Genomic DNA, 19,057 nt, shown 5'->3' with positions numbered 1-19,057 from the left:
ATCGTTTTGATGTGCTGATATCAAAAATAATTTTTTAAAAATAAAAAAAACATTATTAGCATGCTTTTCGGCACGAAAAACTATTTGAAAAGCAACAGCTACCACACTCCCAGACACCCTCTTATAGCGTATTGGGTAATATAATGATGATTGTTTTTTAAATAATTTTTCATATTGAGATGCATGTTAATGATATTTTTTTATTTTTTAAAAATTATTTTTGACATCAACACATCAAAACGATCTAAAAAATACAAATAACATTAAATTTTAATAAAAAAAAATTTCAAATTATTTATAAACACAATTTACACCGCGTTTCCAAACACTTTATTAATCAAAGGTATATATATACTTTAACAAGCTTCAACTGTGTTTCTTTTATAATCCACAGATAGCTTCATCAAGGCACAGGGGTTAACGTAACACTCCTTCGAACGACAAGGAGATTCGCCATTGGCAAAGTGATCATGGCGACACTATTTCTCTATTTTCCTGTTTTTTTAGCACTGTATATGATCACAAGACACCTCCTGGACAAGATCCAAAACCTCCCGCCTAGTCCATTCCTTTAACTCCCGATCATTGGCCATCTCTACCTGTTTAAGAAGCCAATTTACAGGACCCTGTCCAATATATCCAATCGATATGGCCTCGTTGTCTTGCTACGACTCGGATCCCGTCGAGTCCTTGTTGTCTCATCCCCCTCAATAGCTGAAGAATGCTTTACCAAAAACGATGTTGTCTTCGCTAACCGCCCTCGTCTACTCATTGGAAAACACCTTGGTTACAACTGTACAAACCTTTTTTGGGCATCCTACGGTGACCACTGGCGAAACCTTAGAAAGATCGTGTCTATTGAACTCTTATCTGCATATCGCCTCCAGATGCACTCTGCCACACACCTAGAGGAGGTAAAATGGATGGTCGTCGGGCTCTTTCGTAATCAGAACCAGGTGGTGGATATGAAGAAAGCATTCCTCGAACTGACTCTGAACATCATCATGCGGAAGATAGCTGGAAAGAGGTATTATGGAGACGATGTTTCTGATGTGGAACAAGCACAAAGGTTTCGTGCGATTCATGCTGAGATGTATACGCTAATTGACCAAACCATAATCGGAGACTACGTACCCTGGATTAGATCAAAGAAGATGGAGAAGAGATTGATAGAGTGCCGGGTGAAGAGGGACAGTTTCATGCAGTGCTTGATTGAAGAACAAAGGAGAGTACTTTTGGAGAGTGATTGTTGCGGTGAAAGGAAAAGGACCATGATTCAGGTTCTGCTTTCATTGCAAGAAACCGAACCTGAGTATTACACGGATGATATTATCAAAGGCTTATGCTGGTAAGATCTGTAATCATTTGCTAGATTTACATAACGTTCTCATCAACAGGGCAATGAGACAATAAGTACTTTTGTCGAGTCTCTAACTACTACTGGTCATCACAATATCTTGTTTCCGAGTGCAGGTGCTCCTATTTGCAGGAACAGACACTTCATCTGGTATAATGGAATGGGCACTTTCACTCCTGCTCAACCATTCGGAGGTCCTCCTGAAGGCTCAAAAAGAAATCGACGAGCATATCGGACCTGATCGTCTAATTGATGAAGCCGATATTGCCCTGCTTCCTTACCTCCGAAGCATCATAAATGAAACACTAAGGATGTACCCACCACCACCAGCTCCACTGCTAGTGCCTCATGAATCATCAGAGGAATGCCTGGTTGGAGGTTTCCGCATTCCACGTGGCACTATGCTATTTGTGAACATGTGGGCCATACAAAATGACCCTAAAATCTGGTTGGACCCAAGGAAATTCAGGCCCGAGAGATTTCATGGCCTGGAGGGGGCAAGAGATGGGTTTAGGCTGATGCCTTTTGGGCATGGCAGGAGGAGCTGTCCTGGAGAAGGCTTGGCCTTGAGAATGGTGGGGTTGGCATTGGGGGCGCTGATTCAGTGTTTTGAGTGGCAGAGAGTGGATGATAAATTGGTGGATATGACTGAGAGGCCTGGTTTCACCATGGCGAAGGCCCAGCCATTGAAAGCCATATGTCGGCCACGCCCAAGCATGCTCGAACTTTTTTCCCAGTAAGTATTCAGGGTATTTATTTAAGTGTATGATAACTTTGTGTGTTTTAATTTTTTAAGTATATTTTATTTAAAAAATATTAAATTAAAATTTTTCATTGGTTTTTGATAAGCTAATGTCAAAATTAAAAAAAATAATTATTCTAATATATTTTTAAATAAAAAAACACTTTTAAAAAATAATTAAAATACACACACATTCTGCCATGACTCCTATTTGACACGAAGATGGCAGTCTAGCCACATGTTTGCTGTGCGAATGAAAAATATAAAGTTTTATTTGTTTTTGTGTTTTAAAAATATTTTTATTTTTTTATTAATTTTAAGTTAATATATTTTTAGTTTTTTTAAATTATTTTAATGTATTAATATCAAAAATAATTTAAAAAAATAAAAAAAATTATTAACAGAAAATTATTTGAAAAATAATTATGATCATACTGACTAACAAATTCTAAATTGCCCGTTAAGTCTGGGCAAGCATGCCCATGTTATTAAAGATAAATTGCTTTATGCACATGCATCGTAGAGAAAGGAGGATGATAAAACACGATGGCTGCCTTTGATTTTAGTCCTGGATCGCACGAGTAATTCTATCGTACATCATGTCTCATGTCTCTAAGCCTGTTTCTTACCCATTCTGGATGTGTACAGCAAGCAATGTGTACGACCAAATATTATGTGATGTTTTGTCAATGAAATTAGGCCTTCTCTTATTGTTGTCGCCTTCCGGCTGGCTCTTGGTGGCGATATGCAATGTCACGCTGGTGCATCGGAAGACTCTTTTAGCCTATACCTAGATCATGTACTTGGCGTGTGCTAATAAAAAAACATTCCAAAATGGAAGTTGATTCTACTGTAGAGATAGACACTCTTTACTATTCATTAAATCATTAAAATAATGGAGTGATGGTTAAAAAATAAAATTGATTTTCTTTTAATTAGGGATATTTGGTATTTTTACATCATGTGTTAATTTGTTTGAGAATATTTTTTTCTATTTAATATTTTAATAAACAATAAAATAATCAAAAAACTCCAAGAGTAAAAAAATTAATAGTATTTTCTGTTAGGAGTGGCTCTGTTGTCAAAATATTATTGGTTTATTATTGGTGATTCTTTCTTCCTCTTTTATTTCTCTCATCTACTTTGATAAATATACAATGGTCAAATTTAACTTTTTTTAGTTTTAATGTATATATTTTTATCATTTTTCACGTTATATAATGATGTGCCGTGAATGATTTGAAAATCGGCAACAATGATTCTAACGAAAATAGATGAAGGATGGGTCTGGTTGTGTTGTCTTTCTTTGGGTATTTAGGCTGGATTGTAGTGATTTAAGGTAAATAAGATGGAGGATAGACTAGAATGATACTTTGATAAGTCGATCTGGACGCCACAAAGATCAATCTAGGTTCTTCACAAAACGAATTTGGAAGAACAACTCTTAATTCTCTGAATTAAGTTTCAAATCTTGGCCCAAAAGTGTTTATTACATATTCCGATACATATTTATCTTTGGAATATCCCTCCAAAGTTAGGTGAATTCAACATGACAGAAGTTAAGCCTAAAAACTAGACTTTTAATAAAGTAAGTAGACAAATTTAACTAACACATGTTTTTTTTTACATTTCTAAAACACAAGCAGATCAAATTTAAAAAAGCCATAACTTTTGACACAAAAGTCCAATGCAATCATGGTTGGACAATCTAGAAAGATCACGTTCTGAACTTGAATTTTACCTACATAAATCTTGCTTTCACATGCATTGGATGACTTCAAATTCGGGTTCAAATCCATCTACTGTTCTGACCGTAAACAACATCAATTCCTTCACTTGCATTATCAATCCAAATACAAGTAGCTCAGCATGAAAAGAACCATTAAGGGCTTTTCTCTTCTCCAAGTTCCAATTGTAGGCAAATAAGCACCCCTGAACCAATTTCAAACTGATTGCTAATTTTTAACTCCGACGCAGTTTTAATCATTGCAATTTGATTTGTTATGGCCCGTTGTAGTTGTTTTGCTCTCGCTCTTGTCATTGGACCATCTACACCCTCTTGTATATTAGATTCAGCTTTACGAGATGGATTATAATTCCTATGATGCACATCATCAGCCCCGGGTTGATAATGATTTATCCTCAAATCAGAATCGCCATCATCATCCAAGTATGGAGTCAAGTCTTTCACATTAAAAGTAGCTAATACGTTGTAATCACCAGGAAGATCTACCTTATACGCATTGTCATTCACCTTCTCTATAATCCGAAATGGACCATCAGCTCTTGGCATCAACTTGGACTTACGTTTGCTTGGAAATCTGCCCTTACTAATATGAATCCAAACAAGATCTCCGGTTCAAACCTGACCATCTTTCGCCCCTTGTTACCTTGTTTAGCATACTTTGTTGTTTTTTCCTCAATATGTAGTCAAACCTGCTCATGTAGTTTCTTCATCAATTCTGCCTTTCTAATTCCATCCATAGATGTCCTCTCATCAGTTGGAATATGAACAAGATCAATAGGAACACAAGGATTAAAGCCATACACAACCTTAAATGGTGAAAATTTTGTTGCCCTATGCATACGATCATATGCAAACTCCACAATAGGCAAACAAGTATCCAAGCTCTTCAAATTCTTATGTATAACAGCTCGTAACAAAGAAGATAAAGTTCGGTTTACTACCTCAGTTTGTCCATCAGTTTGTGGATGACATGCCGTACTGAAAAGTAACTTCGTTCCAAGTTTCCTCCAAAGAGTCTTCCAAAAATGGCTTAAGAACTTTGTATCACGATCAGAGACAATGCTTTTAGGAACTCCATGCAAAGGAACAATCTCTTGAAAGAACAAATCAACAACATATACTGCATCGTCAGTTTTGTTACAAGGAATGAAATGGGACATTTTGGAGAATCGATCAACCACCACCATTATTGAATCCTTCCCACGTTGTGTTCTTGGTAATCCAAGTACGATTTGAAAATCGACTTTAGAAAACAATACAACACCATGCAACTCTTCAAGCAAATCATCAAGTCTGGGTATAGGAAATCGATACTTAACTGTTATTTTGTTGATAGCACGGCTGTCCATACACATCCTCATGGTACCATCTTTCTTCGGTACCAGCAAAGTAGGTATAGAACATGGACTAAGTGATTCTCGCACATAGCCCTTCTCTAAGAGCTCACTGACCTTCCTTTGAATCTCTTTCGCTTCCTCTGAATTACATCTGTATGCTGGTTTATCAGGAAGAGAAGCTCCCGGCACCAAATCAATTTGATGCTTAATACCACAAATAGGTGGTAACCCTTTAGGTAATTCATCTGGAAACACATCTTTAAATTCTTCAAGTAATTCCTTAATCTGTCTTGGTAAGTCCAATCCTTCTACTTGTAGTAGTTGCTTTGGCAAAACCATGAAAACAATCCCTGTCGTGGCTAATGCTTGTTTGATGTCTCCTTTTTTGGCTACCAACAGCCCCTTATGTGATGTCACCTCCTTTCGTTGGCTTCGTAACTGATCCTCTTTAACCTGTTAAGAACTCAGTGGTAACAAGTTCACCTTCTTTCCATTCAGCATAAAAGAATAAGTTTTCTTTTGTCTATTGTAGGTCACATCCTTATCAAACTGCCATGGACGACCCAGCAACAAATGGCTAGCTGACATTGGCGCAACGTCACACAAAACCTCGTCGTGATAGGTTTTAATGGAAAAAGGTACACGAACTTGCTTTGTCACCCGAATCTCCCCATTCTCTTCAGCCATCGCAAACTATAGGGTCTAGGATGTGGAAGGGTATTTAAACCCAATTTTTCCACTAAGGTAGTTGACGCAACATTAGTGCAACTTCCATTATCAATGATCATCCCACACACCTTATCTCGAATCTTACATCGAGTATGAAAGATGTTCTCGTGTTGCTCATCACTAACGTCAATTTGTGCATTCAGAACCCGTTGAACAACCAACAAATCTCCCTTCATTGGTTTGAAATCCTCTTCTTGTTCAACCACTTGTACCTCATCTTCATCTTTAGTTTCAACCTCATCTCCACTGATCAGCTCTCCATGATCCCTATTCAAAATCATTACCCTTTTATTTAGACATTCTGAAGCAATATGCCCATGTCCCAAGCACTTGATGTCCCGAGACCTCCTAGGATGTTAAGGTTCTGTCACCTTCTCCTTTCCCTTTAAAGAATCAGAACTGGTATTCCTCTTGGTAAACTCCACCTTCTCATCTCGTTTAGGTGTGCTCCATGTTCGTGTAGACGTAGAAACAGCCCTTGTCGCGCTTGACGTAGTTACAATAGTTCGGACACCTCCTCGTCTCTGTTGCCTCTCTACTTGGGTTGCAAGCTTTATAACTTTCTCAAGGAAGATGTACGGTTGTAACTCAACAACATTAGCTATATCCTTCCTCAACCCTTCAAGAAATCTAGCTATTGTTTGCTCTTGAGGTTCCATCAATTCATATCGAATCAGCAGCAGCTCAAACTCTTTCACACTCAAAGATCCTTGTCGCAAAGTCTGAAGTCTGATGTATAGCTCCTGTTTATAGTAATCAGGAACAAATCTCTTCTTCATCACTCTTTTCATAGTTGCCCATGTTGTAATCTCCTCCTTTCTATCCCTTCTCCTCTGAATCTTTATGTTTTTCCACCATAAAAGAGCATAATCTGTAAACTCAAGTGCTACCACCTTGCACTTCCTTTCTTTAGAATATTCATACCATTCAAACACCTTTTCAACCTTCTGAATCCACTCCAAGTATTCCTTGGGTGAACTACTTCCTCTAAACGGTGGAATCTTAAGTTTGAGACCATTAGAAGGATTATAACTTTGCCTTCTTGGTCTGACCCTATCATCAGCCTTATCATCCCCATTTGGATCTTCGTCAGCTTCTATAATATCATTTCGTGGAACCCTAAGTGCTTGCCTCGGTTAGGGTTGCAAATTATTTCTTTGCATCCTTTGCATAATGGTATTCAACTGTTCACGAATTCCAGTCATCTCATCCTGAATCTCAGCATGAGATCGTTGTAAGCCCATAACCTGTGCCTGTTCCAAACTTAACCCTCTTGGCAAATATTCTTTATCTCCAGCCATAGTTAAGTCTATTAACCTCAATTCCAGCAAACCTTTCTTTTTCTTCTTGTTGTTTTTGGCTCCTGTCTTAGATCGCAACTGATGCTTTAATACCAGATGATGTGTTGTGAATGATTTGAAAATCGGCAACAATGATTCTAACGAAAATGGATGAAGGATGGGTCTGGTTGTGTTGTCTTTCTTTTGGTATTTAGGCTGGATTGTAGTGATTTAAGGTAAATAAGATGGAGGATAGACTAGAATGATACTTTGAAAAGTTGATCTGGACGCCACAAAGATCAATCTAGGATTTCGACGCCACACTCTTTGTGATTGAAGAGTGATAAGTCAGGTAGGGTTCTTCACAAAACGAATTTGGAAGAACAACTCTTAATTCTCTGAATTAAGTTTCAAATCTTGGCCCAAAAGTGTTTATTACATATTCCGATACATATTTATCTTTGGAACATCCCTCCAAAGTTAGGTGAATTCAACATGACAGAAGTTAAGCCTAAAAACTAGACTTTTAATAAAGTAAGTAGACAAATTTAACTAACACACGTTTTTTTTGACATTTTTAAAACATAAGCAGACCAAACTTAAAACAGCCATAACTTTTGACATAAAAATCCAATGCAATCATGGTTGGACAATCTAGAAAGATCACGTTCTGAACTTGAATTTTACCTACATAAATCTTGCTTTCACATGCATTGGATGACTTCAAATTCAGGTTCAAATCCATCTACTGTTCTGACCGTAAACAACATCAATTCCTTCACTTGCATTATCAATCCAAATACAAGTAACTCAGCATGAAAAGAACCATTAAGGGCTTTTCCCTTCTCCAAGTTCCAATTGTAGGCAAATAAGCACCCTTGAACCAATTTCAAACTGATTGCTAATTTTTAACTCCGACGCAGCTTTAATCATTGCAATTTGATTCGTCATGGCCCGTTGTAGTTGTTTTGCTCTCGCTCTTGTCATTGGACCATCTGCACCCTCTTGCATATTAGATTTAGCTTTATGAGATGGATTATAATTTCCATGATGCACATCATATAAAAAATAGTTTAGCCCTGCATCAAAGCATCCAGGATAGTTCATGTCCTTGGACACAAACCTGTCATTTAAGGCCAATTGGGGTCCATACGATTTGATTTTATTTTAGATGATAATGTGGGAATCAAATGTGTGTACCATCCGGATCCATAGTTAGTCTCTTCTTCCCGTTATTCTCTGTTTGGTACTTCTTCACTTGTATGATGACCATCAAAAACTAAAGCTGTTTATTTCGTTGTGTTATAGACTGCTGAAGGATTGTTCCTTCAATTCATTGGTATTTACGACTCCTTTTTTGTTTTTTAAATCAAAATTAAACGACAGGGAATTGGCTACCATGCGGCAATAAAAGCAAGAAATCTACAAAAAGTACCTCAAGCATCACCTGCTTCCACGCATGTTACCTTCATTAGCTCAGGTCAATGGCCATGAGCTGAGATGCTTCAGCCATGAGATGTTCATCGTTGCTTTTTTGAAGACAATGAGAAGTCAGCATATGCCTTGTCTCGCATTGATAGCTTGCTGTGCTGGATTGCATGAATTCCTTCCATGAGGAAAAAGAATGGCGCTCAATATTGTCCTTCTTTCTGTTAACATATATATATATATATATTGAGTAAAAATAGATGCAAAGAACACACATGTATAGTCTCAGAACTCCTTTAGCCTAGCCTTACTGATCGAATCACATTGCATATTTTAATTCCTTGTAAGTATAAAAAGAGGAGACTTGTCGGCACAATTTTTATTTTTATTTAAAAAATAAATATTTACACATAAATGTATGAAAAAGAGGTGATTACAAAGTTTTATAAAATGATAATAACATTATCTTGAAGCCAATAAAAATTAATAAAATCACAATAAAGTAAAAAAAATGCATGAGTTAAGAGTTATTGATTTTTGAAAATGGATTTTTTCACACATGAATAGGCAACATCAAGGTTTTTCCAAATGAAATGAAAGCTATTGTAAATCCAGTAAAAGTAAAATATAAAATGCATATAAAAAATGCATGAGTTAAAATTTGCTGGTTTTTTTTAAAATCTTTTTTACACAAATATGTAAAAAGACAACATCATAATTTGACTAATTTTACTAGAGAAAATGAATGCTATTATGAAGCCATTAAAAATAAAATAAAATAATAATAATAAATAAACCAAGTGTAAAATAATAAAAATAAACTAACAGAGAACAGATTTATGCTGTCAGAGCAATTTCAAAGTTATAATTTCTTGTTTCTTCAAAGTTCGGTAAAGAAAGCCTCGCGCGTCAATACATGATTGGCTATATAATACCCTACTGCAATAATCATCTATTACATGAAACCTACTCTGTAATAACCATCGTTTCAAACTATCTCGAGCCTTTTGACTTTGATCATCATATGAAATATTTCAGAGTTTGTCGTGAGATCGGCCAATACCACATTAAATCATAAATCCACCATCCTAACAAATTCACATCGGACTTCACCATATCGGAGATTAAGGTCACCCCTGTCTGCGCCTCTCCACTCCACTCCACAACGGGATATTCTAATTTAAAACGAAATTTCAAAAAATGAGTTCGCCATCTGGAGGAGAGGATTCTAAAGACGAAAAAGACGAGGAATCAAACCGTCTGTTGCCGTTATCATCCTCATCACAATCTCAATCGTTACAAAGCGAGGACTATTCCGATGAAGTAGCATTCGAAGCGCGAGAGAAAATCGTGATCGTTGACGTGGAAGGACCAGACTCAATAGACGCCGTTGATTATGTCCGACCATTCTCATGGAGAAAACTCTGGCTATTCACAGGACCGGGGTTCTTAATGAGCATAGCGTTTTTAGATCCAGGGAATTTAGAAGGGGATCTTCAGGCAGGGGCGATTGCTGGGTACTCGTTGTTATGGCTCTTACTGTGGGCAACAGTCATGGGGTTGTTGATCCAGATGTTGTCAGCTCGTGTTGGGGTCGCGACGGGGCGGCACTTGGCGGAGTTGTGTAGAGATGAGTATTCGAATTGGGCTAGGTATATTTTGTGGTTTATGGCGGAGGTGGCACTTATTGGCGCTGATATACAGGAGGTTATTGGGAGTGCTATTGCTATTCAGATTTTGAGTAATGGGTTCTTGCCTCTTTGGGCCGGAGTTCTAATTACGGCATCGGATTGGTATGTGCTGTATTGAATTGTTTGTGGTTTATAATTTTTGGTTTTTGCTGGATTTACTCTTGAATCCAAATCCTATTGTTTTCTTTTCCATGTTTTTTTTATGATTTTGACAGGTTTTATAGAATTTGGTTTGAAATAAATTGATAATTTCGGGTCGAGTTACATTGTCTTCGTTGTGAAGTTGGGCATCAAGTCAACATTGCTCGTCGATTGTCATTCTTTTCTTTTTGGATAATTCTCTAACGCTCTTTTTTATTTTTAGTTCTGGAAGATAGTAGTTAATATTTGCCCTTGTTTGATGATTTGTTTTATTGACTGGGGTTTTTTTGTTATCTTTTTTGTGTGGACAGTTTCATGTTTTTATTTCTCGAGAATTATGGAGTAAGGAAGTTAGAAGGTGTTTTTGCGGTTCTGATTGCGACAATGGCTTTATCATTTGCCTGGATGTGTGGTGATACCAAGCCAAGTGGAAAAGAACTTTTAAAGGGTAAGAATCTTATTTGGTAGAGGAAGTGAACACTCTGCTGTTCAGTGTTTGGATTTTGATTCTGTGAATATATTCACTGGCTGCACCCATTCTTCTGATTGATTATGATCCTTCTTGTAGGTATTTTAATTCCAAGACTTGGTTCAAAGACAATTCGACAAGCTGTGGGTGTGGTGGGTTGTGTCATAATGCCGCACAATGTGTTCTTACACTCTGCTTTGGTACAGTCTAGAAAGATCGATCCTCAGAACAAAGCTCGGGTGCAAGAGGCCCTGACTTACTATTCAATTGAGTCCTCGGTAGCTCTTTTTGTCTCTTTTATGATAAATTTGTTCGTTACAACCGTGTTTGCTAAGGGGTTTTATGGTACTCCACAAGCCAGTAGTATAGGACTAGTTAATGCAGGGCAGTATCTCGAGGAGAAGTACGGTGGAGGACTCTTTCCAATTCTTTATATCTGGGGTATTGGCTTGTTGGCTGCTGGACAAAGTAGTACAATAACTGGCACCTATGCTGGGCAATTTATCATGGGAGGTTTTCTCAACCTGCGTTTAAAGAAATGGATGAGGGCTTTGATAACACGGAGTTTTGCTATTATCCCAACTATTATTGTTGCTATCATTTTCAACACATCTGAAGCTTCATTGGATGTTCTGAATGAGTGGCTCAATGTGCTCCAGTCGATGCAGATTCCTTTCGCACTTATCCCTCTTCTGACCTTGGTAGCCAAGGAGCAGGTCATGGGGGTATTTAAAATCGGGCCTGTTCTTGAGGTAAACTGTTGACTCACATTTCTAGTAAGTCTTTTGTTTTCTGTGCTGTCATGTGTGATACATTGGAAGCTGTCACGGTTGAAATAGAACCAGAAAAGCTCCATGTTCAATACCTGTTGTTCTTAATGCCAGAACATCAGGCTACAGAGGTCTTGGTTCCTATAAATTGGTTTTTCAATACCATTTTAACAGTTATAGTATTGCATCTGCAGTTTGATTTGCGGAATATATTGCCAAGGGCTTCCATTTGCACAAAATGCAAAGTCCCTCTATGTAAATAGAAAAACAAATCAGCAAGAAGATCTGTTAGTCTAGCGACTATGCATTAACTTCATAAATTAAGAAACCAATTTTTCATATTTTCTCCTCTATCTGCAATGTAGTTCTAGCATTTAGATTGCCGGCCATGACAAATCTATCATTTCATGTAGTTTAAGACTTCTTATAATCTTCTCAAGCTGCAAACGACCTTTCAATTGTTTACTAGCACCTCTGTGCTTTCAGCAAATTTTTATTTTGTGTGTCTGAAAATGAGTATAAATGAGATCAATCATCTTCTATATAAAAGATGATTCCCAATTGATATAAACTTTTGCATCATTTTTTCTGTATCTAATGCTCTGCTCATTTATATTGTAGAGACTGGCGTGGACTATTGCTGTCCTGGTTATCCTGATCAATGGGTATCTTTTGATTGATTTCTTTATATCTGAAGTTAAGGGCTTGCTCTTCGGCTTTCTGATCGGAAGTGGCACGGTTGCATATGTATCATTTATCATTTATCTTGTTTCTCGTTGCGGTACAAGTCCTTCTAATGGGCTCAGCTTAGAACTATCGGGGAGGATTACTCGCGATGGAAATTGAGTTGGTGCAGTTTGCAGAAACCTCAGACCATGAGAATAATGACAATCATTCAGAGGCTGCCATGCGATATATAATATGACACATTGAGATCCTTTCAACAAGTAAAATTCACATTTATGTTTGGAATCACTAACCTTGGTGCATACATCAAGCAAGTGTACAATGTCAAGCAATCAATGTAGCAGGTCCCCTAAACAATTTCGCTCAAAGAAGCCGGATGGTCATGTTCCTATCATCAACCACGCAAGAACATTCTTTCCTCTGTTTTGGTGGTTGAAGGACCACAGTTTTAGCAAGAAGATACGTTGATAGGCGTGCATTGTTTACCCCCACGAAATTCTAGGTGAGCTTGTTCGTTTATTTTTTTGACGTGACAGTTTATATTGTACGATAGTCAACCTAGCTCTGTCGGTTCCTGAGAGGAACTAATCAATACAACAGAATGATTTGAACTTCATTGCTAATCATTATTGTCTTTTCTTTTGACCTTGCTTCATATGATGCGCAGTCATACAAACTCAAATCTGTTTAAGAAAATTCTTACCTTGAACACAACTAACTTGAGAAAATCAACTTATAATGAGGGAGAATTGCTGTGTTTTAGCTGGGTTGCATATTCTGATATTAATGCAGTTGTGGAAGAACAGATGGGGTTCCGTAAGAACATCATCATGGTGAAATTTAAAAAAAATATTGTTTTGGACCAGAAAATGCCATATGCAGCCGGTGGTTTCTGTCTTTTCTACCTTCTCTTTGGACGAATGTCATCTTCCTTTCTTTGAGGCCACGTTTTGGACAATCAAAGGGAGTTTCATTAATTTGTTTAAAGGATTGTACACAAGCAGCTTCTTCCTCAACGACTAATAAATTAGGTGGTCGGTGCTGTATTCAGTTTTCCCCGAACGCAACATTACAATTTTACAGTGTGTGCTTAAAGAGGCCGTGTGTACCTGGGTTTGGTTGATTGACCCTTTTTTTTTTTTTTTTTTTTTAATTATGGTTAAAATATTATTTGTTAAAATTTATTTTTTTTGCTTAAAATTATATTTTTAATGTTTTTGAATTGTTTTGATGTAAAATATCAAAAATAAATTTTAAAAATAAAAAAATTATTATTTTAATATATTTTCAAATAAAAAAACACTTTAAAAAGCAACCATTATTATATTATTACAGTAACAAACAGGCTCTAACAAACTATGCCATCATGATTGATTACTCTAGCATGGTGGCTCAATGACACCGGGTCTTTTTATTTTTGATATGGGAGAAGCTCAGAAATCTCTAGATTAAAATACCATAGGGACAGCAGTGCCAATGAGGTTAGGATTTCCTTAGAAATAAAGAAAATAAACTAAAGTGAGAAAAGGAAAAATAAGGATTTCCTTAGAAAAAAAGCAAATCAAATGTTAGATTGCAACGAAAATTACAAAAAAAGAAAAGAAAAGAACAGAGGTTGGACAACAAACAAGCAATTGAAAATTATCTGACCTGACAACAAACAAGCAATTGAAAACTATCTCCTTATAAATGTTACGTGACAAAAATCATGATAAAGAATTATCTGACCTGACAACATCGTTTAGTTTTGGCACCCAGACGTGACACACCTGAGCACGGAGGGATGCATATGGAAGATGTATTTCTTGATGTTATTGATAGAAAACATCATTGACTCAAAAATTAAAAATGAGAAAATGTTAGACGCAATGATCATAACAAAAATACAAAGTGCAGGTTATGAACTCCCCAAACATCGACAAAAACGACAAAAACCTCATAAGTTTTGTCTTAGCTTAAACATGCAGTAGCCTGCATCCATTGATAAATCAAGATGAAAGGCAATGCTATTTGTGGCCTGAGCAATTCTCGAACAACATTATTTATCAAACACCCTTTCTCCTTCAATTCTCATAACAATTCTTTAAAAGTTTGACTGTTAGCAATAGTCATATCATCCGATTAAACTCACTTAGGATGGCAATCCCACAACAACTATCTGTTCCCATCATGTCTCTTTATGATTGAACCTAATAACATGCTAAAAAGGAACATTGCTCCTATAATATATGGTTCTATGAGCAAAAGAAAGGATGCTCCTCAATGATAAAAAATGACAACGAAAATAACTTGGACAATAAAAAATATGGACAATCAGTTAGCCTTACAGTTAGTTTCCCACCACATTAAAAATGTATAAAATAAAAAGAGGCATGGTCCAACCACTACACACATTCTTTCTTTTCTATTGCAACCAAAACATGTATATATCTATACATATATACACCCCTTACATAAAAAAAACCTACAAACAAAAGCTTCCTCTAAAGCTCAAACTTAAAAGATAAAAACATAATAACTTAATTCCCAATTTAATGTTTTATCTTTGAGCGCGCGCGCGCACCCTCTTTCTATGACATTTGTTTAACAATCATATGTGCTTTGAAAACAGGAATACAATAATATACAAAGTGGTGACACTTAACAGGAAAAGAACAATATGTAAAGGCTGCATTATCTAGTCCAAATGAATGGCAACTTCATGAAAGTTATCCAAAGCCTAAATGTGCAGCCAAGAAAATTCTAACCAATAACAATCCTCTATACTGCCCCTTATGACTGTTGCCTTGATCTTTTCATAGCAAGGGTATCGTGCAAGTAGGCAAAGATTTAGCCACATTTCATTTCATTTCAATGCAAACGTTTAACTCATTTAGATTACCAGTCAACTAATGAAATAATCATGCTCTGAAGCTTAATCTTAAAACAAAGTTCATTTCCCAGCACCATTAAAGTTAACATGCATTGACAGCAATAAAAAAAACATGTTTTCTAATTCTCAATCACCACAATTCTTTTATAACCTCAATCTTCAGTATAAAACACATACCTCAACCCCTCCTCCCTAGCTGACCACTTTTGTCAGTTATATCCATCAAAAGCATGCCTGCATAGCCATGAGACTGGTAGAAGAGTCCCGTAAAATTCATAATGATGCTCTTATCCACACTGTACATTATAATTTCAGAACCACATGTCTTTACTCAAAAGTAGCTTCTCAAATTAATTCATAAGGGTTTATGGCTCTTGATCATCCAATTCTATTGATCAATCCCTTCATCAATGAAAATTTTAACAAAAAAAGGATCATTAATCTCTCAACCCAATCCTAAATAGATTAAAAAGATTATAAAATGACCCAATTCACTAAATTTTCAAAATCACAAATATAACTTGACAGCTTTGATTGCTGCCCAAAGCATAGAATCTAGGACACAATAATTCCGCACACACATATCCAGCGAGTCTTCTATTAATCCCAACTAAAAAAAGAAGCAGGCTTTTCTTCCCTGCAGTTTACCAACTAAAACAAATGAATCAGGGAGATTGGCAGAAAAGGAGGTGCTGGAATGGTGATGTTTGAAAAAGACTCTAGACCAAGTATAAGCTTTGAAAAAGTCTCTGTGTGAAGGAAAAACAACAAAAAAAATATGTACAATTCATTTTTCCAGTCTCACAGCTTGTCTCTAATCTATATTTCATAACAAATGCTTGTTGCAACTAAGTCTAAAAGCAAGCCATAACATTAAGAAACCCTTATTATGAGCAAGGCAATCTTCATTGGCCATATTAACTTTTTAAACGTAGGCTAGCATCATGACCAACTTTTAAAAAAAATGACATGACAACCAAACAACCGAGATTTCAAGAAGATATATATGTAGATAACATCAAGCGAGCCTAAATGAATGCACACAAATCCAGCTTATGAGACAGAAATGGTTGAACCAAAATCTCGGTGTCAATAATGAACAAAAACAAATTAATGGATTCAAAGCACTGACAATTCACATAGACGTGGCAATGACACATTTAACTCAGTGGTGCACTCTCCAACATTCAAAAAAAGATGGCTGGTTGAAAGCCTCTCATCCCAAACAATGGAAGGACAAAAAACATAGAAATCAAAGGTAGCACAGTAACCACACTGGTCATGCGTAATCTTAATTTAATGACGCCCTAAACCAAGATTAAAGATCAAACCTCTTGCACAAAAACAATCACAGCCAATCCAACGAATTCCATGGATTGCTTGTCCTTCACACATCACACAGCTGACACGAAGCAAGAGGTGATAAAGAGATAATCAAACTTATAATCAAACAGTTAGTGGACAAGGCAAGTGTTCCCACCCCAAAAAAAAGCAAATAAAATGACAGGCAAAGAACAGAACATAAGCAAGAAAAAACAGAAGAAGATGAAGCATCTGATGACCAAATAAAAAAAGAATCACAGACCACAAACATAGCAAAGCAAGCAATACAAAGCCACCAAGATAAGGCAACCCCCAGATTGAAAAGTGCCCAGTGTTGAACAGAGGGCCAACGTAGGTGAAAGTAGGCTGTGGATTAAATGCACAATGATGGTGTTCTCTCAAACCTGGGAAAAAGCAGCCCCCACCCTAGCTCCATCCAAACCAGTCCTCACTAGTCATGCTAGAGCCACCAACAGAACTAATCAACCGATCAGCACAAACCCATCCAACAGCAAAGACTGATAGAACCAAGCAATAAACACAGAGCACCCAACGCCAATCCATGAGCCGAGAGCCACATCCCATGCTCTAAAAAAATCCAAACCCTCTAATAACCCACCCCAACCATACCAAGCAGAAGGAACTGGCGACCAAAAGAAGAGAACTCAAAGAACTATTACAATATACAGTGATATCAGTATAGATGAACAATTCTTTTGCCATACAACTTAGTTTTTTTGTTAATGACTTCAGTCACCATTTTTTGATGCTTTCTAATAATGGGTTTGGTTTAGCACACATGAACTTTTCAGGCATATAGGAATCAAAGAAAAAAATACACTACTAACAATTTTGATTCTCGATGTTGATAATAAGTCAAAATTACTAGAAACATGTGAGGATTATTGTGGGAAATGCAATGGAAACTGTTGTAGTTAGTTGCAACTTACAACTAGGCTTTAAAGTTGCTTGCGTGATCCCAATCATCCATTTCCGTTGCAAGGAACTCTCGTGGAAGCTGCCAAGTCTTTATAGACAATCTGGTAGTCTCCTTTCATTTGACTTTTACTATCATGTCACTTCCAATCAGAATTTCTCCACAAAACCCTGGCAAGGTTACCCTCCCTTGCCAAAAACGGTAACGATTCCCCTCCTCGGTTATTTCGTCTTGTGGTCGCACGTTTCTTCCGGTTTCCAACCAATAATTGGTTTTTTCAATAAAAAAAACTAACATGAAAAATTAAAATTCTTCACAAAATAATATTATTTAAAAGAAATTGGTGAAATAATATATTTTTATTTTCCAACCAACCTTTTGGTCGCACGTTTCTTCTGGTAGTCTCCTTTTTTTTTTCCTTCTGTTGTTGTTTTTTCCTTTTACGGGAGAGGGAGTGTTTTGGTGATTATATGTGGTTTTTTCCCTCTCCCTCTCTTGTGAGATTTCTTCACCATTTTATAGGCAAATTTTTTTTGTCTCTTCTTTGCTTGGTGACCAAAAATCAAATTCACTTTAATCCTTAATTTTTTTTCCTTGCACTTTTGGTCCCCTTGTTTATATATTTTTATTTTTAACTTTTCTTATATATTTTTATTTTTATATTTTAAAAAAAGCAACTTTAATGTCGATTTAATATCAAAAATTAATCAATAATTTTCAAATATGTGTGTTAATTGCTATTTACGTTGAAAACAAATTTTTGCTTTTTGATTTTTTTTAAATGATACTAAAAATGATGCAAATACATCAAGAACATATATTTTTTTACTTTTAGTATTTTAAGAATATTTAGATAAAAAATATAGAGATAAAAAATTGAGTTTTGACAACGGGTAGCATGAGTTTGCTTTTTATTGGAGCATGCTAGATAGGCAGTATGCTATCCAAGTATTTTTTGAGTCATTTGTTAAATAAAAAAACTTGACTTCACCAGATTGGATTTGTTTAGTATTTAATAAACTTTTATTTTAAAGGTAATGAAAGATTAGCAATTTATCTAGTTATTTGCACTATCGGGATGGATACATAAACATCAATGCTTTTGTTGATATTGTCGAGCAACATTTTCCATATAAGGTAACGTGTCAATTCAGCAACGGACAACACATTCCAACAAATATTGATACGAGTGAAGCTTTGTATGCTATAACTAGTTGGGGTAAAAATGATGATTATAATTGGTTAAGTTGCATTGAAATTTATATATCATAGTGGAATGCATGAATGAATGAGATATTTATAAACATGCATTTTGTGATTACAAATGAAAAGTATTTGATTTGGCACATGAATATTACACATCAAGTCATTACTCCGAATGCCGAGCATGTTCCCGAAGATGTCCGGCAACTTTAAAATATCATAAGTAAAATATATTGTAATTAATATATGTTAAACACTGGTTTTTATATATTGATCTTTTAATTTTAAATTAATGTTTTATAAATATTAGGTTGGCTTTATGCTACGGGAGGGTTAAAATACCA

At 36.1% G+C, this 19,057-nt stretch overlaps 1 protein-coding gene, 1 long non-coding RNA gene and 1 pseudogene across 2 annotated transcripts; 2 read left to right on the top strand and 1 right to left on the bottom strand.

Annotated features, from left to right (window-relative positions):
* The first annotated feature begins 335 nt into the window (after window positions 1–335).
* On the top strand, window positions 336–2,097 carry LOC118035732 (cytochrome P450 81Q32-like; annotated as a pseudogene).
* Window positions 2,098–9,504: 7,407 nt separating this feature from the next.
* Window positions 9,505–13,033, top strand: LOC118035731 (metal transporter Nramp2). Its single transcript, XM_035041351.2, has 4 exons — window positions 9,505–10,413; window positions 10,764–10,900; window positions 11,021–11,673; window positions 12,313–13,033. Exons 1-4 carry the CDS (start codon window positions 9,821–9,823, stop codon window positions 12,535–12,537), a joined length of 1,608 nt encoding a protein of 535 aa, XP_034897242.1. The 5' UTR covers window positions 9,505–9,820; the 3' UTR covers window positions 12,538–13,033.
* A 3,637-nt stretch (window positions 13,034–16,670) lies between these two features.
* Window positions 16,671–17,994, bottom strand: LOC140955269 (uncharacterized). Its single transcript, XR_012169208.1, has 2 exons — window positions 17,886–17,994; window positions 16,671–17,800 (listed from the first exon to the last, which is right to left on the bottom strand). It is a non-coding gene; the product is annotated as an uncharacterized lncRNA (long non-coding RNA).
* Window positions 17,995–19,057: the final 1,063 nt, after the last annotated feature.

The sequence above is a fragment of the Populus alba genome, chromosome 2 (assembly GCF_005239225.2).
Source record: "Populus alba chromosome 2, ASM523922v2, whole genome shotgun sequence".
NCBI lineage: Eukaryota > Viridiplantae > Streptophyta > Magnoliopsida > Malpighiales > Salicaceae > Populus > Populus alba.
Note: the sequence above shows the minus strand (reverse complement) of the source record. Positions and strands in the feature narration are given on the sequence as shown.